The sequence below is a fragment of the Sorex araneus genome, chromosome 4 (assembly GCF_027595985.1).
Source record: "Sorex araneus isolate mSorAra2 chromosome 4, mSorAra2.pri, whole genome shotgun sequence".
Classification (NCBI taxonomy): domain Eukaryota; kingdom Metazoa; phylum Chordata; class Mammalia; order Eulipotyphla; family Soricidae; genus Sorex; species Sorex araneus.
In genome coordinates this window covers 6643432-6666263 of record NC_073305.1, presented here as the reverse complement: position 1 = coordinate 6666263, position 22832 = coordinate 6643432, and the positions used below count along the sequence as shown (strand labels likewise).

The 22832-nt window shown below is 66.2% G+C and overlaps 1 protein-coding gene across 2 annotated transcripts in view; it reads right to left on the bottom strand.

Moving 5' to 3' along the window:
- The window catches only part of MTMR14 (myotubularin related protein 14), a 29023-nt gene extending 6586 nt beyond the window's left edge, over nucleotides 1-22437 (bottom strand). For both annotated transcript variants that reach the window (XM_004616025.2, XM_055134818.1), the window contains exons 1-16: nucleotides 22147-22437; nucleotides 20161-20309; nucleotides 15596-15704; nucleotides 11021-11096; nucleotides 10815-10875; nucleotides 9596-9718; nucleotides 8038-8111; nucleotides 4882-4952; nucleotides 4499-4573; nucleotides 2950-3016; nucleotides 2531-2616; nucleotides 2361-2437; nucleotides 2228-2264; nucleotides 874-944; nucleotides 634-689; nucleotides 342-483 (exon numbers count right to left, since the gene is read on the bottom strand). In XM_004616025.2, the coding sequence (XP_004616082.2) occupies nucleotides 342-483; nucleotides 634-689; nucleotides 874-944; nucleotides 2228-2264; nucleotides 2361-2437; nucleotides 2531-2616; nucleotides 2950-3016; nucleotides 4499-4573; nucleotides 4882-4952; nucleotides 8038-8111; nucleotides 9596-9718; nucleotides 10815-10875; nucleotides 11021-11096; nucleotides 15596-15704; nucleotides 20161-20309; nucleotides 22147-22302 (1430 nt within the window). In that variant the 5' untranslated portion in view covers nucleotides 22303-22437. The remainder of the gene's footprint in view (nucleotides 1-341; nucleotides 484-633; nucleotides 690-873; nucleotides 945-2227; nucleotides 2265-2360; nucleotides 2438-2530; nucleotides 2617-2949; nucleotides 3017-4498; nucleotides 4574-4881; nucleotides 4953-8037; nucleotides 8112-9595; nucleotides 9719-10814; nucleotides 10876-11020; nucleotides 11097-15595; nucleotides 15705-20160; nucleotides 20310-22146) is intronic.
- Nucleotides 22438-22832: the final 395 nt, after the last annotated feature.

Below are 22832 nucleotides of genomic sequence, written 5' to 3'. Positions count from 1 at the left end.
ACCCCTAGGGCTGCGAGTGGATCTTGTCTGCCTCGAGGGGAGAAGCCAGACCCCAGCAGAGCCGCCGACGAGCTGCACCCCTGCCCCGGCCTTTCCGGTTCCTTGCCAGGAGCAGGCCTCACGCCTTGCAGACCACCTCCACCCGGGAGCCCCCCAGGGTGTCCCTCAGCTCAGCCTGCCCAGCTCTGCAGCTTCGTCCTCCAGCCACGGGGGAGCCCTGCCCCCACCCCAGCCAGATGGCTGCCTCCAGGCCCCGCTGAGACAGCAGGCTTGGTGGGGGTGGGGGGCGATCCCTTTGTTCCCGGGGCTCCCCGGGCGGGCGCGCCGGCCTGGCCCCTCACCAAGCAGCCTGGGTCTGCGGCCCGGAGGGGATCAGCTCCACGGACTCGTAGGTGAAGCTGCCGGGGGCGGCGCCGGGCGAGCTCTCCAGGACCAGGGAGAAGTCGCTGCCGAGGCTGGTGGTGCTGCCGCGGTCCTTCCGTCCTGAAAGAAGCCAGCGCCCCCGGCCGCCCTTTATTTCCTCTCCCTGCCCCTGCTTCACCCCACCGGCTGGGAAGAAGCTTCTAGAAAGATTCCCGTGTGCGCTGTACCCGGGGAGGTGCGGGGAGGGGACGGGGTAGGCCCTGGACTCACTCATCATGCAGATGTCTTCCAGGGTGAAGCCGTCCCGCGCGGGCAGGCTCTTCCTCCTGCAGGCCGCCCGCACAGACGCTTTCAGACACGCGGCCCCTGCTCCGCGCCCCGGAAAGCAGCTCCGGGCCGTCCCGGGGGGCGGGGAGGGAGGGGGCAGGACTGCGGGGTGGGGGCAGTGTGCGCCTGGGGCCCCCCTGCAGCCCTGCTTCCCAGGGTCGCCTCCAGGGGGCCTGGCCCTACCTGTGCGTCTTCAGAGCAGAGAACTCCTCAGAGATGATGTGCTTCAAAAAATTGAAGCAGAAGAAGAAAATCTGGAAGAAAGGGCAAAGCGGCCTGCCTGGGTGGGGTGGTGGCAGCCGGACACGCTGGCCCAGGAGGGCGGGGACACAGGGCACGGGAGAAACGGTCTCCCCGGGATGCGGGTCCACGATCTCTCAGACCCTCCCCAGGCCCCCCGCGCCCGCTCTCGGGTACTGAAGGCCGGACCCAGGGCCAGGGAAGCCTCTCGCGGGGAGGCCGGCGTGAAGCCCTGCGCTCGGGCCCCGCTGCTGCCGGAGGCGTTGGAATAAACGCTGAGAAGAACAGCTTCCGCGGGGAAGGGGACAGAATCCCCTCCTAGAGCGGGAGCCCCCCACAGTGCTGCAGGAGAAGGCGGGGGCCCCGGGGCGCGAGCAGAAGAGGGTCTGTCCTCCGCGCTGCGCCCGGTGGCCGCACACCCCGACACGGCCAGGCCTGTCACCCGTTAACCTGGCCCACCCCGCAGGGAGTCCGGGGAGATGTCTGGGGGAGCAGGGGGGAGAGAGGGAGAGTGGGCGCGTGGGCACTAACGCCCACCCTGACCCCGCTCGCTCCGCTGAGGAGCCCCCCTGCGTCCCCTGGCCCAGGCCCAGGCCCAGGCCCCCTCGGCCTGACAGTCCAGTCTCTGGGGTCACATCTGGCCTGCGGGCGGCTGGAGAGGGGCAGAGCGTCCACGGGAGGCTGCTCTAGAGGCCTCAGAGACTTGGTGCCCAGGAAGGCGGGAAGCAGCACAGGGCAGATGCGGAAGGGGAGCGGAGCAGCTCCCAGCGAGAACAGGAGGTGAGAAAGCCAAAAGGACCACCTCAGGGGGAGACACAGCCGCCTCAGGGGGATACACAGCCGCCTCAGGGGGAGACACAGCCGCCTCAGGGGACATATAGTCACCTTAGAGGAACACCTTACTGCCTCAGGAAAACACACAGATGCCTCAGGGAGACAGCCACCACCTGAGGAAAATCTGGCGGCTAGGCCCAGAGAGACTGCTAGGAAGGGTTCCGTGCGGACGCCAGGAGATCATGCTCCAAGGTCACTACTTCACCCAAAGGTCCCTGGATACTAAGAGGGCCAAGCGGGCCGAGGGCCCGAGTCAGGCGTGTGTGTGTGGGGACAAGCATCTCAAGGAGGTGGCGACCAGGTGCTGGCCACGCCGGCGGGGTGAGCTGGGCGGGTGGGTCGCTAGCCAGAGCCCTGGGAGGTCTCCAGCCCGGAGCGGGTGCCAGGAGGGCAGGGGACGACACGCGAGGGCCTGGGCGCCGCGTAGCCTTGGGGTGCGTGCGGGGGCCCGGCGGGGACGCACCTCCTCTCCCTTGCTGAGCCGGTCCACCAGCATGTGCCTGCGGCGAGAGGGCGGCGGGTCAGGCCCCCCCGCGCGGAGCAGCCCCCCGACTCAGCCCGGGCCCCCACCCCGACCCGGGGCCGCCGAGACGCACCCGAAGAGGAACCAGTCGTAGGCCACCGTCAGGTAGAGGATCTCGGCGGGCTTCAGGGACGTGTGGATGAGCCCGTCCTGGGGACACAGGGGAGGCGCCCGACGGGGTCAAGCCCCAAGCCCCTGCCGCCTCCCGGGGTGGACCCCGCCCCAACGCCTCCCGCGACTCACCGCCCACAGGGAAAGACGCAGCAGAGAGATGAAGAGGGGGGTCCGATCCCAGCCGGAGATGCAGTGGACCAGCAGCCCGCTGTCATCTGCGCGGGCACAGGGACACGGGCTGATGGGAAGGGGCCCGCCACTTCCTGCCCCCCAGGAAGGCCCTCGGCACCCCGGGTTCTGGCCACGGGCCTCGAGGCGTCGTGGGGGCGATGCTTTTCCTGGATTGGCCATTCAGGGAGCTGACCCCCAGGACAGATGCCTCAGGGGGGACAGGAGGAACGTGGGGGTCCCCAACCCCTCCCGGGACAGTCACGCTGCAGGCCGACCCCTCGCGCGAGGCCTGCTCACAGCACGGCCCAGGGGACCGAGCTGGCCACACGCAGGGCCGTCACACGCAGGGCCCGGGCGCGGCGCGGCCGGCGACTCACCGTTGCGGGTGACGATGGAGAGCAGCAGTTTCAGGTAGTTTTGTGTTTGTTGCACCAGGTCCCAACTCTGTTGGAGAAGGATCAAAGTGATCTAGAAATAGGCGGCTCAGACTGGGGATTTGAAGCGTTTAAGAAATAAAATGCCAAGAGTTATTCCGGGTGACGAGCCGAGACTCTCGGCCAGAGGCCCCATCCCCGGCTAAGTCAGGCTCCGGGACACCGGTGGGCGCAGGAGCCGCAGGGCAGCTGACGGGCGGGGAGCACTGGCTCAGGCGCCCGCTGGCGGCGTGTCACTGCTACAGACCCAGTGGACAGACTCTTCTCAGACCGGGCCGGGGCGGCCCTGGGGCTCTGCGGGGGGCAGGGCGGCACGTGCCCCCTCACCCAGCAGCGGACCCGGGCGCCTTCCCGGGAACCGGAAGCAGCTCGTTTACCTGCCCCACTTTTGGCAGCCCCACGGGTGCCAGCTCCCCCTGCCACCCCTGCAGCCGCTCCGGGCTGGCCGGGGACCTGCCTCCCTGGGGGACCCTCCTCGACAGTGGCCGGGAGGGGCCTGAGGGACTAAGCCCAAGGCCCAGCTGCCCCCGTGGGCCGGCTCCTGCCGCCTGTGTAGACGGAGCCGAGGTGGACAGTCCAGCAGGGCACCCACTGGGACGGCACCGGGAGAGCAGGCCCTGAGGGACCCCTGTTCCAGAGCAGGGCAACAGCAGCCGCACCCCAGGTGGGACACACGCAGGCAGCCCCAGGGACGCCCCAGAGGCCCGGGGGTGGGGGGAGCCCTAGGGCGGGCCTGGGTTTGGTCAGTCCAGCAACAGGCTCCCGTGCCGTGTGGGTCCAGCAGGCCAGCTGTGGGCTTTTGTGATCTGGGTTTTTTGCTGTTTGGGGCCACACCCGGCAGTGCCCAGGGCCTCCTCCTGGCTCTGCACTCAGGAATGGCTGCTGGCGAGGCTCGGGGCCCATATGGGATGCCGGGGATCGAACCCCGGTCTTGCATGTGGCCGTCCTCACATACTATGGCTCTGGCCACACAGAGGTGGGCTTAAGGCCGAGAGGCGATGACAGAGGGGCCTGCAGACCCACACTGGCCCGTGTGGCCTCCCTCACACCGGACAGCTGCAGGGGCAGGGGCCGGGCTGGGCCGGTGGCAAAGGGTCCGAGGGTTCCGGGCAGAGTGTGGGCTGTAAGCTGGGTTTGTGCAGGTTTTGCGTGGGGAGCAGCCGGACCCGGAGCCAGGGCTCAGGGAACAGAGGGGGGAGTGTGGTGGGCCCGTGCCGTGGCGAGTGATGGGGCCCACACGAGGAGCTGTCGCGTTCTGACGGAATGGGGTCGTGCTTCAGGGGAAAATGCAAAGTCACCAGAGCCCAGGCTGGGAAAGGCCCCGGGGCCCTGGGAGCCCTCGGAGGGCACGGAGCCGCCATGGCACTCAGCGCAAGTCGCCACAGCCAGTTCGGTTCCTTGAGCCCCGGGCTGAGAGGCTGCGGGCCCCAGGGGTCTGCACACAGATGGGGGGTGGGGGGCCCCTCCAGGCTCCGCCCGTGCCAGGCCTCACCTGATACTGGCTCCAGTCGATACTCAGGGAGCACGTCAGGAAGTCGGGGATGCTGAGGGGGGCGTCGACGTAGTCCTGGGGGAGAGACGGAGTGAGGCGCAGGCCGGCCCCAGGGAGACAGGGCAGGTGGCGGCGGGCGCTGGGTCCCCCTGCGGCCTGGAGGGTGTCCTGTCTCGGGGAGGACGGCTCGGGGGCCGGTCACTGCAGTGGCAGAGGCTCCACCCGAGGAGCCGAGTGCCAGCACCCACCCAGGGACGGCGGGCGAGAGGGCCCGTCCCTGTCCCCTGAGCCTTGACGGAGAGGGACCGCAGGTGTGGGGGAAACAGGGCCCACTGGGAGCACGAGAGCCGGGGCCGCCTCTGGCCGCTCAGCCTGCAGCTGACCTGCTTCCAGTTGAAGATGAGTCCCTCCGCCTGGTAATCCCGGTCCTTGTACTCCTTGAAGAATTCACAGCCTGCAAGAGGAGCGCGCAGTCAGGGCGGCCCGGCCCGGCCTCGGTCTGTGGGGGGCGCGGCCGGGGCTCCCAGCCTCCACCTGTCTCCACACCTGGGCGCGGGGCTCAGGCCCCCTCCTCCTCGCCAGCAGCCCCGGGGGCGGAGACCTGCTCTCTCCTGACAACCACCTCGCGGGCGGACGCCGACGGCAATGGCCCGTGGGCAGTGCCGGGACGTGCCGGGCGCTCAGAGGCCAGCAGGGTTGGTGTTTTTTGCTAGAAAGCTCGCGCGGAGCTGGCGGGCAGCCCTCAGGGAGAGGCGCGGGGGCCGAGGGAGACCAGGACTCACTCCTGTTGGTGCTCAGGGGGCCATACGGGGGCTCAGCCACAGACAAGGCAAGTGTCTCCTCTGCTGTCCCATCAGCTGTGACCTCAGTTCAGCTCCCAGGGGAGCACTGCAGAGGAGCATCCTGAGCCCCCCTTCCCCAACTGTCCCCTGCGGCCTGCACGCGGCGAGGTCTCCAAAGCAACAGTGGCCCCAGCTCCGTGCAAGCGGCCACCGGAACTCTGCGGCAAGTCTGGCCTGGGCTCTGGTCCTGGGAAGGCGCAGAGGAGGCCGCAGGCGAGGCCCCAGGTGGCAGGCGGGACACTCCGGCCCCGCACGCTAATCCCCAGCCCTGGTGGTCTCTGGGACGAAGGAAACATAAGTACCAGGCAGAGGCGCTGGGCCCGGAGCCCGGGTCACAGACACCAATTATCTCGGCAGGCGGGGCCGCTCGAGAGGCAGAAGCAATTTCCCCGAGAGGGAGCTGGCGGCCACTCCTGGCGGAAGAGGCTTTAGGAGCGGGGCGGGAAACAGGCACACTGTCCACTCGGGCGGGACGGACTCCACACCTGCTGAGGGTTGCAGGGCCCCGAGGAAAGTGCTCCTGGAGCACTTTTCATGTGCCTGGGCAAGTCCCCACTCAGGGGGTCAGGGGGCAGCTAGACCCAAGGCCACTGTGGACCCCAGTGGGACATCCAGAGCGGTTAGCGAAGTGACGCTGGTGCGGACGTGCTTTCTGTGCTGGGACAGACGCCAGAAGGCTCCCCTCAGCGCACACCACTTCCCGAGTGGGGACAGGGCCCCATGGCACATGGGCCACAGCGCTGGACTCTGAGACCACTATCAGCAGGTGGCCCCAGTCCCCACACTAGAAGCTCACGTGGGGAGACAACAGCTACGAGGCTCTCGCGCCTGCCAACTCCCCCAGTGGGGGCTGGAGCAAGTCTCAGCCTGCTACCTGCCACGGCATGAACATGTTCCCCGAAGGCTACTTGGACCATGGTCCAGTGTCATCTCCAAGGCTGTTTGGTTTCGGGCCACTCCGGCCTCAACTTAACACGCCTACAGCTGGGGCTGGAGCAATAGCACAGTGGGTAGGGCGTTTGCCTTGCACGCGGCCGACCGGGTTCGAATCCCAGCATCCCATATGGTCCCCTGAGCACCGCCAGGAGTAATTCCTGAGTGCAGAGCCAGGAGCGACCCCTGTGCAACGCCGGGTGTGACCCAAAAAGCAAAAAACAAAAACAAAAACAAACCACACCCAAAAAAAGGAGGCCTACAGCTGCACTACATGAACTCCTGCATTTGTCCTGCAGACAGCAGCATCCTCGTACGATGGTTAGGCCAATGCACCCCAATTCACCCTGGGATTTAGGGCTCCTCCCGCTCTGCCCTCAGAGAATCACTCCTGGTGGCGCTCGGGAGACCACCTGGGGTCCCGGGGACCAAACCCAGGTTGACTGCGTGCAAGGCAGGCACCCCCCGTTGTATTACTGCTGCAGCCCTCCGGGATTGTTATTCCAATTAATGAAAACATTTCTGTTTCCATTTTTAAGTTCTGGGGACACACCTAGTGGTGCTCGGTGGTCATTCGTGGTCACTCAGGCCACCAGGGGCCGCCGGGGACCCAGCCCAGGCCTGCCGAGCAACCTCCCGGCCTACTCCCTGTTTTGTATAAACAGACACGGGTGCACTTAGTCCCAAAGGGCCCAGACAAACGAGTCCTCGATGAATGAGTGAGCAACCGGGCCCCAGGGGGTTAAGTTAACTGGGGGTTATGCTTTGCGGTGCTGGGGACGGCCCGGGGTCTCAGCCACAACACTGGGAGGCTCCGTGGGAGACCGAGCCACCCGGGACGCTGCTCTCAAGCCGGAAAACTCGACATAAATGAGGATATCGCCTGCCCCCTCGTGTGTGGACGGTGGGTCCCCCCGAGGAGCTCTGGCCAACCAAAACCAGCGTCAGCGTGCCAGGCTCTGCCCTGGGGGGTTCTGGGGGGCTCCCTGGGCCTCCCCGCCAAGTGCTCGGCACTCCCCCAGGCCCCCAGCTGTCACAGCTCGGAGGCTCCTCCCGTGGGTGGGGGAAGCAACGCACAGGAGGCAGGCACAGCCTGTTCAAGGGCACACAGCAGGCTGGCACCCGCTCAGCTGGCAGGACACAGCAAGGAGACGCCGAGGGGGGCGCGGGGAGGGGGGTGTGGTGCCAACTGTTCCCAAGAAGACCATGCGACTCAGACTAGGTGCCTCGGGCTGACAGCACTGAGGGCTCCGTTGGGCCTGCTCTGCGGGGGGGTGATGGAGGCTCCAAGCGGGGCCGATGCAGCCAGCACGGACGGGGGTAGGGGCTGGGACTCACCTGGTGAAAGCCGGGCACCACCAGAAGGGGTTAAATGCAGCAGGGGACCCCCACATGACCGTCTCCCAGGGGACAGCAGCTTGGGCCCGCCACCACCAATGCCCACCCGCAGCTCCCGAGAGGGAGACAGTCACGTGGGACAGTCACACCACGGCCACGCACACAAGCCACAGCCATGCGAGCAGGGTCACCACCACGCGAGCCAGCGCGTGACCCCTGGTGGCCAGCACTCCCGGTATCACAAACACGCGCCTATCCTCGCTGCACCAAAGCCGTGGCACCTGAGCCGAGTCCTTCTGAGCTCCAGCTGGTCCTGAGGACCCGGGCCAGGAGCTGGGCGCGGCGCCCACACCCAGGCACACGCTGGGCACCCACCATCACGTATGTGAGGCCGCGTGTCACGGGCCAGACCAAGAAAGCGCCTACCTGGGTACGGGATGGACAGGAGGGTGAAGTCGGCGTAGCGCTGGGCTTTGTCCACCTTCTCAGAGGAGGTCACACTACAAGACAGGACACACGTGTTATGGCATCACAACACACATGCACGCACCCCATTCCCTGATGACACGTGCACCACTCTCCAGTGACACACACACACACACACCCCATTCTCCAATGACAAACATACACACACACACACCCCATTCTCCAATGACAAACATACACACACACCCCATTCTCCAATGACAAACACACACACATACCCCATTCTCTAGTGACACACACACACATATACCCCATTCTCCAATGACAAACGTACACACACATACCCCATTCTCTAGTGACAGACACACACACACACACACACACACACACACACACACCATTCTCCAATGACAAACATACACACACACACACCCCATTCTCCAATGACAAACACACACACACACACCCCCATTCTCCAATGACAGGCAGAGACAGACAGACACACACCCCCAATGTCCCAATGACAGACACACGTATGCGCTGTTCTTTCACTCGTGTGGCTGCCTTGGCAGGAACTGAAGCTGCACGGCCACTGGCCACCTCAGCCCCATGAGGCCAGCACAGTCACTCCGGCTGGAGGTGGACCAAGACAAGAGCCAGGTAATGGACACCCTGTCGCAGAGGCCACCAGGGAACCCCTCTCCGGCACGAGCTGCAGTACCCCCGAGCCGAGGGCAGATCAGTGGGAGAGAGGCCTGGGCCCGTCCACCGTGCAGAGAGGGACAGGCCTGAGACAGGCGCGGAGCCCCCGAACCTCGGTCAGCTCAGCGGGGGGAGGACCGGGGTCCGGCCACGGTGCGGAGAGGGGCAGGGTCAGCCCCAACCTGAGTGTTTCTGCGGCAGCCGCGTGGGAGCCACGTGACAACTAGGAAAAACACTTCTGAAAAGCCCCTACGAGTCTATCACCCCTAGCTCAGGCTTTTACCTCTAATTTTTCTGCTCTATTACAAGAAAATTTGGCCCACGTGTGTGGGTCCCACCCCAGGGCTGCACACACGCAAGCCAAGTGCTCCCTGCCAAGTGCTCCTCGGCGTAGCTCCACCCCCACTCTCGTTCGTTTGGGGTTTGTTTCTGTTTGGGGGCCACACCTGGTGGTGCTCAGGGCTTACTTCCGGCTCTGCGCTCAGGAATTGGTCCTGGGGGGGTTCTGAGGTGAACCAAGGATTGAGCCCGGGTCGGCCGTGTGCCAGGCCAGCCAGGATGGCGGCTCCAGCCCCGGGTCCGAGTGTTCTGCCGCAGTACTGGCGGCCCCCGTCCTGCAGATGGCACCACGGACTGACCAGCCTTCTCACAGCGGGCCAGGGGCTGAACTCACAGCCCGGGTCGCTGACCCGCGAGCACAGAAGCGGAGGGTGGGCAGGTGGCGGCTGGGCACTGGGCAGCGCCTCACGACCTGGAGCCAGAGCCGGCAGCTCTCTGCGCGCGAGTCTCCTGCCTGCGGGGAGGGCCGGGGAGAGGCCCGGAGGCCCCTGCGCTCCGCGGCGGGCCCCGTACGTACTTCATGCCAAACTTCACCTTCTTGTTCTCCACCATCAGGTCACAGATGTATTTGACCGACAGGTACCGCAGCAGCTTGATGTCGTAGCCCCGGACCTTGTCGAACAGATGCGTTTCTGAGCTCCTGAAACAAAGCCAGAGGGGGAAGTCAGCCCCTCGCCCCTCGGCCCTCGAGAGAGGCTTGGGCTTGGGGGTAGGACGGAGCTTGGGGAAAACAGCCATTGCAGTGACTCTCTGCTCCCCTCTCTGCGGGCGGGCGGGCGGGCGGGCGGGAGGAAGGTCAGGCCGGGCCCCCTGTTCCCGGGAAGGTGACTTTCCAAGAGATTACCGGCCCCTCGGGACACATTTCAAAGAAGAGCAATTTGCAGCCGGGAGCTGGGAAAGGGCTTTCAGCGCCACTTGACATTAAGCCGGAGACTGGAGATAATCTCCCCGTCCTACAAAGCAGCCGCTATCCCGCGGCCACGTGACTCGCTCGGAAAGGCGCAGGCCGGACCCCGAGCTGGAGAGGGACTCTTCAGAGTGGGGTAACTGACTGGCCACACCGGCAGTGCGTCTCTGCCCTGCAGGCCGGAAGCCGGGAGGAAGGCAGCATTTCCTCACGGCCGGGCAGCCTTCCGCCCAGCTCAGGAGCCGGGGCCAGAGACGCCTCGTGCCCGCCGCCCTGCAGCCCAGCAGGTGCCCCGGGGCCCGCGCAGGCCCCGACACTCTCGAGCAGGAGCCCAGGAAGCGGCCTGCAGGACTGGCCGCTGGGCAGCAAGTGGCGCTGGCTACCTCCCGAGGTGGGATGGGCGTGGGCACAGTCCAGAGACGCCGGCCACCGCTCAGGCCCGTCCAGGGGCACAGAGGGGCCCTTGCAAAATCCCTGGGCTCTCTGCGACTCTGCAGAGGACGTAGGGAGCGTGCGACGGCCCCACCCCCCGGCCGCGGCCCTGAGCTCCCTGACTGACCCTCCACCTAGAGCCCCAAGGCTTCTCGGCTGGGATCCCACCCCTCCCTGAGAGCGCCCCCAGCCTGGCTCAGCAGGGGCTTGAAGGCGGGCGGGCCGCTCGAGACCGTGGCTGCGAGAGGGACCTGGAGGGCCCGACCTCAGGGCGCGGGGCTGGCAGCAGCGGAAGGAAGCTGCTCACCCAGGCCGGTGACAAATACACACGCGGGCACATCCGGGCCCGACTGCTGTCCCTGGCACAAGCCCAGACGCACAGCCACCTGGCACTGACCGGAGAGCACAGTCGTCCTCCGTGATGTCCTCCGTGTCCGCCCAGGCGTCGTCCACACCCCCTGCCGGAGAAACCATCTGTGAGGCTCGAGCCCCCCAGGGCTCCCCCCAGGCTCTCTCCACTGCTTCCTCCAGGAATAGCTCTGCCCCCACCCCACGCCCCCCAGCAGGCGGGAGTGCCGGGAGCCCCGGGGCTGGGGCACTCACCGGAGAAGATGTAGTTGTAGCCGGTGCGTCCGTACAGCTCCCCCCAGCCGGCCAGCGTGGCGGACCTGCAGATGTGCTGGGGGACACGGCGGGGTCGGCAAGAGGCTCTCTGATCCCCAGCCTGAGGCACAGCCAGCAGGGGCTCTGGGACCCCCTCGTGCTTAGCCTGCCAGGTCGCCACCCAAGAGCGAAGACCCCCGAGAGCTCACGCCCCAGAAGCCCGCTTTATTCCAGGGATACAGCACTGGGGTGCTCGGGAACCACCTACAGGGATACAGCTCCCAGGGCTGCGCAGGAAGTACTCCCAGGCCCATGTTCAGGGACCACACGGTGCTGTGGGTGGACCCTGGCCCCTCTGAGCCGTCTCTCGAGCCAAATCTCTTTTCCTGCTGAGAACATTGGCTGTCTCTGGCGTCTCCTAAGTAGCTAAGGTGGTACTGCGGACGCTTTTCCACACTGTACTCTCGCGCCCCACAACTTTAAAAAAATTATCTTTCGTTTGGTTTTTGGCCCACACGTGGCCGTGCTCAGGGCTCAGCGCTCAGGGATCACTCCTGGCGGCATCTGGAGGACCAGATCAAGCGCTGGAGACTGAAGCCGGGCCAGCCGCATGCAGGACACTGCTGTCCTACCCTTCAGCCCCTCGTCACCCCACGGCCTTCCACCCAGAGCCTGCGAGCCCTCAGCCACTGTTCTGATGGCGTGTGGGAAGCACCCAGCGGCAGAGCCCCTGCGCTGGGACACGCAGCGCGGGACCCCCGGCGCTAGGACACACAGCAGGGACCCCTGGCGCTAGGACACGCAGCAGGGACCCCCGGCACTAGGACACGCAGCAGGGACCCCCGGCGCTAGGACACACAGCAGGGACCCCTGGCGCTAGGACACGCAGCAGGGACCCCCGGCACTAGGACACGCAGCAGGGACCCCCGGCGCTAGGACACGCAGCAGGGACCCTGGCACTAGGACACGCAGTGCGGGAACGTCACCAGGGAGAGGCGGGAGGGGGACAGCTCTGCTCGGGGAGCCAGGGCACCTCTGCTCTGCCGCCCACCTGGGCAGGCCAGGCCCGCCAGGGCTGGGGGCAGTGGAACTCGGGACTGGGTCGGGCCGGGGCCTCCTGGCTGCAGGGCCCACCTCACCCACCATGCTCAGGGATGGGCCGCCCTTGGCAAGAGTTGCTGTCCCGTGCCTCAGTTCCCTGACCGTGTGCAAAAGCCAAAACTTAACTCAGACCCTGGTGATCCCAGCAGCGCAGCAGGTCCTTGCTGCCTTTCTCGGTGAAAAAGGCCCGAGTGGGGAGGCGTAGGCAGCCCCGCGCCCTGGGGTCTGCGGGCAGGAGAGACAGAGCTGGGCTCCCCTTGCCGGAGGGAACAGGAGGACAAGGCGGCCCAACGCAACTGCCAAAACGCCAGAGCCTGGGCCGGAGAAATGGCACCGAGAGCACAGTCCCCTGAAACGCCTGAAGTGAGCTTTCAGTCCAGGGAAGCAGGTACGGGGCTGGGGAGGACAGCGGGCGGTGCCGGCCGGGCCCCGGCTGACCCGGGTTCGATCCCTAGCATCACCAGGAGTAATCTCTAAGCATCACTGAGCGCGGCCTCCCCCAAATTAATATCTGAAAATGTGAGAACGTTACATGCACAGGCAGCCATGGAAAGACCAGGCCTCACACTCGTGCTGTCTTCACAAGCCGACCCCCCTTCTAGACCCAGAGCACGTCTCAACGGGGATGCAGGTTTTCTAGCCGCCAAGTGAATTTTTTGGCTTGACAAGCAGGAACGAGCGCTCAGAGGAGCAGCCAGGGTGCGTGCGCGGCGTGTGGGAGCCCAGATCTGATCCCCGCACGCCTCATCTCCAAGCACTGCCGGGGCTGTCCAAGACAAAGGCCTCAACAGAAATACCTGCCCACGTCCACATGGCTTCTCTAGAACCTACGTTCAGGAGGAGCCGGAGAGCAGGCACAGCGGGTAGGGCGCTTGCCTTGCACGAAGCTGACCTGGGTTCATCCCTAGCACCCCAAATGACCCCTCGGGTCCCGCCTGGAGTGATCCCTGAGCATTGCTGGGTGGTGGCCCTCCCCAGAAAAAAAAAAAAAACCAAACCAAAAAGAAACAAAATACAACTAATGAGTTTTTGGGGTATTTTTTGAGTCACCAAAAAACCTGGCTCTGTGCTCAGGAATTACCCCTGGCAGTGCACAGGGGACCATATGGGATGCTGGGAATTGAACCCGGGTCAGCCTCGTGCAAGGCAAATGCCCCACCCGCTGTGCTATTGCTCCAGCCCCAACCATGAGTTTTAATGAAACTCTTACTTCCTTAGATGAGGAAGCTTTGAACCCTGGGGTCTGTGGCCAGAAATGACACGTGGGGGTGAAGCTCAAAATAAGAGCACATGAAGTAGATCTAAAGGAGGCAACAGCAAGAGTCCAGGGGCAGCTAAGCCATACTGCAATGCCTGGACGAGAAAAGTGCAGGGAAGCAGGATTAACAGGCAAAGCCACTGCAACGTTTCAGAATGCCCAAGAACAGTCCAGAACATTCCGAAAACACCCAGTCTCTTCACAGCAGCTATCACCCTGCGCAAGGAGCTGCCCAGGTTTCTTCTCAGAAGGCTGGAGTCGGCTCACACGCCCAATACACACACACTGGCCGGCGCCGAGGGTGTGGCTTTCTCAAAGGCCTCATGACATTCCCCGTCCAGGTGGGCACACAAGCGCGGGACAATCTCCAGGCCGCCATGTCTGGCCTCTGCCAGGGCCTTCCTGGAGCCTCTCTCACATGCACACCCAGAGGGACTCAGCAGCCCAGGGAGCAGTTGGCTCATCTGGTCAGCATGACCCCAAAAGGAAATGCCCCTCACAGCTGCCCCCAGACAGGAAGTGCCCCTCACAGCCCCCCAGACAGAAAGTGCCCCTCACAGCCCCCCAGACAGGAAGTGCCCCTCACAGCAGCCCCCCAGACAGGAAGTGCCCCTCACAGCAGCCCCCCAGATAGGAAGTGCCCCTCACAGCTGCCCCCAGACAGGAAGTGCCCCTCACAGCCGCCCCCAGACAGGAAGTGCCCCTCACAGCAGCCCCCCAGACAGGAAGTGCCCCTCACAGCTGCCCCCAGACAGGAAGTGCCCCTCACAGCAGCCCCCCCGACAGGAAGTGCCCCTCACAGCAGCCCCCAGACAGGAAGTGCCCCTCACACCCGCCCCCAGATAGGAAGTGCCCCTCACAGCCGCCCCCATACAGGAAGTGACCCTCACAGCAGCCCCTCAGACAGGAAGTGCCCCTCACACCCGCCCCCAGATAGGAAGTGCCCCTCACAGCCGCCCGTCATGACAGGAAGTGCCCCTCATAGCCGCCCCCTGGTATCCCTATGGCAGCCCCCTCCTGACAAGATGTGCCCCACAACGGAAGTGCCCCTCATGGCGGGCCCCGCACAGGACGCGCCCTCACAGTACTCTGGGGTCGTGTGCCCCTGAGGTGACTGACCCACAGGACGACACCTCGGGAGACGGCCCGAGCCCTGCCCTGCGGTTCCCAGGCAGCAGAGCCCGGCAGCCCGAGCGGCCTGCAGGGGAGAGAAGGGCCCCCGGAGGGCACCTGCAGAACCGGCGTCTGACTCTGTGGGCCACCGCCATGTGGGGTCACGTGGCCGGTGTTTGGGGTTTTATTTTTGGGGGAGCCACACCGGGGCTCAGGGTGCGAGTATCCCCCCCACCCAGCGTTGGAGAGACTTTGTTCTGCAATCAAGTCCCCGTGCCCTCGCGGAGAAGCGCGTGCTCTGCGCCCGAGCGCCGGGCGGCGACGCGGACGTGAAGAACGCGGGGACAAAAGCACGACGGGGCCCGGCTGCTCCCTGGACCCTCGGCCCCCGTGCCAGGCGCCTTCCCCCCCCCACCCAGCTCCCTTCCCAGGGACTGTCCTGCCGGGGCGTCCACAGCTCTGAACGCGCGCTCCTGGGGCAGCGCCCAAGCCGCCCCCCGCCCCCCAGACCCGGCCGCCCCGCTGCCTGCCCTCCCGAGTCCCCGGAGCTCAGGGGGGGAGCCGGGGAGCAGACTCGACAACCTGGAGCCGCCTCGGGGAGCAGGCCCCGAACACTGAGGGTGGCCTGGAGCCGGGAGGGGCCAGCAGCTTCGTCTGTGCGGCGGGAGAGGGCGACAGCACCCGGGAAGGCGAGCCCTGGCACATCACTGGCACGTCACATCCGCACAGGTCACGAGTGTCACACTCACACGCACCCTGTGGGTGCCTGGGGCCTCCGGGGCCACTGCCGGCAGTCTGGCCGCAGGGCGGAACATTCCCGCCAGCCCCCAGGAGGGTCTTGCTCCCCCGGGTGGGGCACAGCGGGCGGGGCTGGGAGAGCAAGAGCGGCAGCGGCGCCCGCCCCGCCGGGAGGGGCCCTGGTGCTGCGCAGTGTCCCGAGGAGACAGCGGGCAGGGCCGGCCCTTCCGGGGGCGGGAGAGGGTACTCGGTGCACCCCGGGGTGGCCGCCTCAGGTGCGGCCCAGACGAGACCCCACCCTTGGAGCTAGCCAGAGGCCCCCGGCCCAGGTCCCGGGCAGCGCGGCGCGGCACGCGTGGTCTCACCTTGCCCCTGAACAGGATCACCGGGCAGACGAAGCGGCCCCTGCACCGGGCCATCTTGCTGCGGTAGATGAGGTCTTGCAGCTTGCTCACCTGTACGGTGCTCTGGAACCTGCGGGCGGGCGGGAGAGGCCATCAAACAGCTATCCCGGGTGTGGGGCAGGCGCTCGGAGACCCCCTGGCTTCCGCCCAGCGCACCCCCCCTCGGGAAAGTGGGTGCAGGCGCCGAGTGCAGCACCCCAGGGCATGGAGGAAACACAGTCTTCTTTCTTTTTTGCTTTTTGGGTCACACCCAGCGATGCTCAGGGGTTCCTCCTGGCTCTGCACTCAGGATCACTCCTGGCGGTGCTTGGGGGACAATATGGGATGCCGGGGATTGAACCCGGGTCGGCTGCGTGCAAGGCAAACGCCCTCCCCGCTGTGCTATCACTCCGGCCCAGGAACCACATTTTTCGAGAGAGGAAGTGCGAGTGCAGGCATTACAATGTAGTCACCCCAATTTCAGAACTGTATGGGGGCGGGGAAGCCAAGTCACCCGTGGCTGGGAACCACAGTGTTTGAGGTGAAACCAAGTCCCTGATCGCAGACACAGTACAGTGGGGAGGACGCTCGCCTGGCATGCGGCAGGCCAGTGCTGACCCCCTGCACCATATTTGGTCCCCCGGGCCCCTGCCAGGAGCAAGCCGCGAGCAATGCCCAAAGCGGCCCTGCTGTGCAAGGCCCTCCAGCCCAGTAGGCGCCCTCCCGCCCTCCCGAAGTCTGGGGACGGAAAAAGGGGACTGGGGGCCGGAGATACAGGGGGGAGGGGGCTGGCCTTGCATGTGGCCGACTGGGTTTGATCCCCAGCATCCCATATGGTCCCCTGAGCACCGTCAGGAGTACCCCGTGAGCATCAAGGGTGTGACCCAAGGAAAAGGGGGCTGGGGACGTGGCACACGCCCACGGCATAAGTACCAGGGCTCCCCTCAGCACAAGAGGCGCACACGAGAATTCCCTCTGGGGCAGAAGGCAGCAGAACGGCAGAGCCGCAGCGGCAGGAGCCTCTCCAGGGCCCTCCGCCTTCCGAGAGCTCAGCTCCCAGGGGCCAGCCCGACGGACCGACACCCAGTGGCCCTGGCCCCGGCTGCTCCCACTTTCCTGGGGTGGGCTCCTCACGACGCTCATCCCCGGACGCCCGCGTGAAGTCTGCGCGTCAGTGTCTGTGACCTCGGCGTGGACACGGTGGCCATGCGTGGCCAGGCGGCATGTCTTTCAGGTATCGAGGGGACTAGACTGCGTTTCTCCAGCGCGGCACAGGAAACACTCTAGGAGAACCGGACATCCCAGCCCTCACGGCTGCTGCCGGCACCGGTGTCTGCGTCCACCAGCTGGACGCCTGCGGGCGGGACAGACCCTCAGCCCGGCCCCTCCCCACAGGTGACCCATCTCAGCCCCGCCCCCGGTTCCCCACGGTCTTCGCCCCTTTCTGGAGGAGCCAGCAAGGAGAGGGCTGAAGGGGTCCTCTGACAGGCTAAGGGGGCGACATCTGGAAAAGCCCCAGAGTGATCTGGGAAAACCACCCCGTGATTACAAGGAAAACGCTCCCCGCCCGGGGGCTGGAGCCACAGGACAGCAGGAGGGCACCTGCCTCGCACGCGGCTGACCCAGGTTCCATCCCAGCAACACAGAGGGCCCTGAGCTCTGCCAGGAGTGAGCCCTGAGCACAGAGCTGGGAGTGAGCCCTGAGCACAGAGCCGGGAGTCAGCCCTGAGCACAGAGCCGGGAGTAAGCCCTGAGCACAGAGCCAGGAGTCATCCCTGAGCACAGAGCCGGGAATCAGCCCTGAGCACAGAGCCAGGAGTGAGCCCTGAGCACAGAGCCAGGAGGAAGCCCTGACCCCCACACCATCTCCCCCCTCCCAAAAAAAACCACCTTTAGCCTCAAGCTTCGAAGGGGCGCGGCTGGAGACCAGGTGAATAAGCAGTGGTGCCCCCGTCTGTGCCGAGGCGGCAGGCTGGGGTCTGCCCAGGGGCGGTGCGCAGAGTCCCGGGCTGACAGGTATGGCAGCTGGGGGCGGCGGCCGAGGGGCTGGCCTTCCCCGACACCTGTCCTGGCCCCGCACGCCTCCCTCTGAGGTGACCTGAGCGCAGTGCCCCAGTTCTGGGTCCTGCTCCAGGGAACTGGGCCCAGGAGGGGGCATGTGGCTGCCCTCGCTGAGGCACGGGCCAGCCTGAAGGGGTCCCCGGGCCGAGCCCTCCGCATTCTCGGGAACGCGAAGCACGTCCACGAGGAAGGACCAGCCGGAAGCGAGCTGAGTTCGGGACAGGTGGCGGAGGCCATGTGGACACCGTCTTCCCTGCCGGCCCCCGTGGGACTCGCGTGTGGAACTTGAACCTCAGCCCAGCGGCCCCCTTTGCGGAGCACCAGCCTCAGGGACCCGCTTCCTCTTTCGGGGCTCCCCAAGGCCTGCCACGCCCGGTCATGCTCGTCTCCGGGATGAGCCGCGGGGCAGGGGCTGCCAGGGCGCGCTGCTCCTGGTCTGTCTACGGTGCCCCTGGGTCCGAGCAGGGTCAGGCTGACGCCCAAGGCAGAGCCGGGAGGAAGCAGCAGGTCCCACAGCCATGCAGCCGCCTCCGTCCCCGGCGGGCCTGCAGTGAGACCGAGCTGGGGAGGCCAGAGTCGGCCCGGGTGAAGGCCAGCCCCGGCCCCTGGCTCATGGCGCCCAGCTGGGTGGGGCCCGGGCAGCTCCTTCTCTGGTGCTCGGCTGCTCATCATACGGCGGGCGACCTCCCTTCACGGGGGCTGCAGACCCAGACACTCTCCTGCCAAGGGCTACACGGCTCCGGGCAGCCACTTCCTTCCAGGAAAGCGTTCCCCAATCCACGCCTCGGAGGGCTGGGCACTGCCCCGGGGTCTGGCGGCAGAGGAGCGCAGGCCCCACTCGGGACCCACTGAACAGATTCTGGGCCTCGATCTGGGCCCCTGGGGGGTCACCCCCTAGTCCGGCTGGAGAGGCGGCCCCTGACTCCAGCAAGGCGGCAGAGCAGAACCGCCAGGGTAGGGTCAAAACCACCCCACAAGCAGGACAGTGGAGGGGGCCGGGGAAGCGCAGTCAGGAGCCGGCATTAAGAATGGGGCATGGCGGGGCTGGATAGCACAGCGGGTAGGGCGTTTGCCTTGCACGCGGCTGACCCGGGTTCAATTCCCAGCATCCCACTGGGAGCACCGCCAGGAGTAATTCCTGAGTGCAGAGCCAGGAGTAACCCCTGAGCCTTGCTGGGTGTGACCCAAAAAGCCAAAAACAAAAAAAGAAGAAAAGAATGGGCACAGAGCCTGGGGAACCCCCAAACAGGAAAACTTTCCTCCCTGCACCCCAGAAGCCTTGCGAGCTGGGCTGCTCAGGGAGTGAAGAGACTTCCGGAGGGAGAGCACAGCGGGCAGGACACTCGCTCCGCATCCCCGGCCCCCGTATGTCGAGATCCCAGAGTGCAGAGCCAGCAGGAAGCCCAAGCGCCAACGGTGTAACCCCGAAACAAAAAGCAGCAGCCCCAGCCCACAGCACAGCAGGCTCAGTGCTGACGCCTCCGCGACTGTAGCCCCCCGAAAGGCTGCCAGGCGCCAGCGGTCATGATGCTCACAAGACTCTGAACACCGGCGCGGGGCCTGGGGGGGCCCTAGAATCCCCTTCGGTGAGTGACTCCTTCAGGGGAGCCGGCAAATGAGAGCCCACACCCCCAGGCCTCCACAGGTCAGCAGGAGTCTGAGGGAACGTCCCGCTCACTCTGCCGGGCCCTCCCGCGGGGAGGCGGCAGCAGCTCCCCCTCCCTAGACGTCTCGGGCTGAGTTTAGCGGCGGTGCTGGGCGGACCCAGGGCCTCACGTGCAGGGCAAGTGCTCTACCGCGACTGAACCAGCGCCTGCGATTGTAACGCAGAAGCTGTGCCCGAGATTGGGGTCTCGGGCGAGCTGGTGTGCAGTGTGGGCACGCTGCGAGGAACGGCAGTGTCTGCTGAGGCTCTGAACCGGCAAACTCGCGCCAGAGGCTGCTGCCAGCCGGCGTGGCACAGCGGACGGGGCACGGGGCACTTCCTGATTATGCTCTGCTTGTTCCCGGGCCACAAGGCTCAAGGGTGCCGGCGATTGAACCGGGGTTGGCCTGTGTAAGGCGAGTGCCCTCCCCACAGTTCTACTGCTCAGGCCCCACGGTCTCATGTGCCCTGGGGTCCTCGGGGCGCGACCAGCCCGGGCAGTCGCCTGTTTTTTTGTCAGGACCTCATGGTAGTTGCATTCCCAAGTGGGGTCCAGTGAGCACGCGGCCGGCAGGCAGAGTGGAGCGGGCTGAGCCCGGGCCTCTGGTCAGTGCTCTGAGCCCGGGCCCCCCAGCACCTCTGGCCACGCCAACACCCCAGAAGCTCATCATCCCTGAAATGAAGGTGTCAATCAGGCCGCACCCAGGGGAAAGGAGCCCTGAAGATGACATCCTGGTCCTAAGGGCCAGCGGCCATGCCCCCGCCCCGCCTGGGTGTGAGAGGTCAAGGTGTCGGGTCCCCCGCCCCCACCCCATGGCCCTAGGGGTCACGGGCCACTCACGTGTCTTTCTCCTTCTCGGAACTCTCATATTCCAGGATGACGATGTGCTGCGGGTAGTGACCGCAAATGTCACCGTTCACGTTCTGGATCACGCTGTAGCAGTAGTCTCGGCCAAACAGCTCCAGGCACCGCTTCTGAATGCGCTCCACCTGCAGACGGCACGGGAGGTGAGGCGGGCGCCGGCCAGGACACCGGCACGGCAGGGGGGCCGTGTGCAGGGCCTCAGCGGGGTGCCCGTGACCCCGGCGTAACGCACTTCTGAAGGGACTCAGGATGTCTACCGTTTTGGTCTTCGGGCCACATCCCAGCGGGTGCCCAGGGGTTATTCCTGGCTCTGCACTCAGGGGTCCCTCCTGGCAGGCTCAGGGGGACCATACGTGGTGCCGGGAATCGAACCCAGACTGACCACACGCAAAGCCAGTGCACCAGCCGCCATACTGTCTCTCCAGCCCAGAACGCCTGGATCTGTCTGAGACACGCGTTCACCATGTGAAGACCACAGTCCCCAGTCTCCAAGCGGCCGGCTCTCCGTTCCTTCCCCTGGACTGACCGTCACCTTGCAGCGGCTCTGGGTTCACCCCCACTGTCCAGGCACACAGGCCAGCCCCAAGAAGTTCTAGTTGAGGGTAACGACAGCTTCTAACAAAGTGCCTCCCAACACACAACTTAGAAATCCAATTTAAAAGCTCCAGGTGGGGGGCTGGAGCAATAGCACAGTGGGTAGGGCGTTTGCCTTGCACGCAGTCGACCCGGGTTCGATTCCCAGCATCCCATATGGTCCCCTGAGCACCGCCGGGAGTGATTCCTGAGTGCATGAGCCAGGAGGAACCCCTGTTCATCGCCGGGTGTGACCCCCCAAAAAAATAATAAAATAAAATAAAATAAAAAGCTCCAGGTGCCCCTAAGGTTATTCTTGCCTTATTCGCCACTTCAGGGAAAGGCTCAATGGTAAAGACAGGAGATGTGTGACCCCCAGTGGACTCTGGGACCAGGAAGCTGGGAGAGGAAGCAGGAGCAGCTGCAGAGCAAGCCAGTTGCAACTCGGAACCACCCTAACCCTCAGGGGCCCGGCAAAACCTGTGACCCTCTGGAGCCACTTAAAGCCCCTTGGGGGAGAAGGCGGCAGCCCCCTGGGGAGGGGAGGAGAGTGACAAATCCCAGAGCCTCCCGCTGGCGGCCTCGCCCAGTCCTCAGGAGCCTGTTAACCCAAATGCAACAGGCCACCGAGAACTGACGCAAAAGGCTCATGAACCCAGAACTTGGGAGACCCCAACACAAGCTTCGGGTCTCCAGACTCATAAAGGGGCTCAGCAGGGCTGGGTGGGCCCAAGGAGTCGATTTTAATGTACCCCACAGCGCTGAGACAGGGGGTCCCGCGGCAAAGTCCTGCTAATCCCCCAGCCAACGGGCGCCCTGTGCAGGGCAGACTTGGGGCTTCCAGACCCCTGGTGGCCGGTGGCGGCCCCTGTGACTTCCCAGCGCGAAACCGGGAATCTCTGGAGCCCCAACAGGTTTCATGCCCAGGCTGGCGCAGAATCCCGCTGGAGAAGCGGATGCCAACCCTGCCACAGGCGAACTAGGAGCAACGGGTGACAGGCGCGGGGTAACGGTGGGACTGCACCTAGGGCGTGCGCGGTCGGCGCAGGAGGAAGCCCTGCAGGCCTGGAATGTGCAAAGAGGAGGAATCGAGACCCGCAGCTGCGCAGGGAACAGGTCCCGGGGCCCGCAGGGAAGGCAAAGGGCCGGGCGGGAGGGCAGGGACGGGGCAGCCGGCGGAGCGCCGGGGACTCCGGGTCTCGCACTCGGCCCTCCGTCCAGGCGCGACCCTCCAGGCTCGGAGACGCCCCTCCCCGGGGCCTCCTCTCCCGCCGGGAGTCCCCGGCGCCGCCAGCCCCCGGCCCCAAGGGCGTCCTTGCTCCCCCGCGCGGCCCCGAGCTCCAACATGACCCGGACCCGGGGCACTTCCCACTCCTCGCCCGGACCCACCTTGGAGCCGCCCGTCCCGCCGCAGTCCTTGGCCCGGTACTGGGTCCGGGAGAACTCCTGCAGCAGCTCCCCGAGCCCGGGCTCCCGCGGCGCCGTGCCGCCCGCCGCCGCCGAGGAGCCCGCCGCCGCCGCCGCGTCCGCCCGAGCGCCGGCCATGGCCCAGCCCCGCGTCCCTTCCCCGGCGGGCCCGCGTCCCTCTCAGCGCGCCTCGGCCCGACCCATGGCCCCTGGAAGCCCAGACGCCCAGTCCGGAACCTCCAGAACCGCCCCGGCCGCCGCCTTCCACTTCCACTTCCGGCCCCGCCCCGCCCGGCCGGATGTTTACTTCGGATCTGGCCAATGGGAAGCCGCGATCCGGGCCCCGCCCCTCGCCCGCGGCCCACCCCTGACGCGGAGCGCTCCAAGTGGCCTCCCGGGAGGGGGCCCCGCGGCCCGCGACCTCGCGCTCCGCCCCGCGGGGTTTCCTCTGGGGAAGCCGGGCGAGACCATTGGAGCTGCGGGGGGGCGGGGCCGGTCCGGGGGCGGGACCTGAGGGGGCGGGGCCCGGCTTGGAGCGGGGGGCGGGGCGGGGCCATGGGGCGGGCCCGTGGGGGCGGGGCCAACCCTCGTGGGCTCGGCGCTACCTGGTCCGAATCCCGGGTTCGGGCTCACCGAGCTCTCCCAGAGATCCCCGCTGGCTCCGGGAA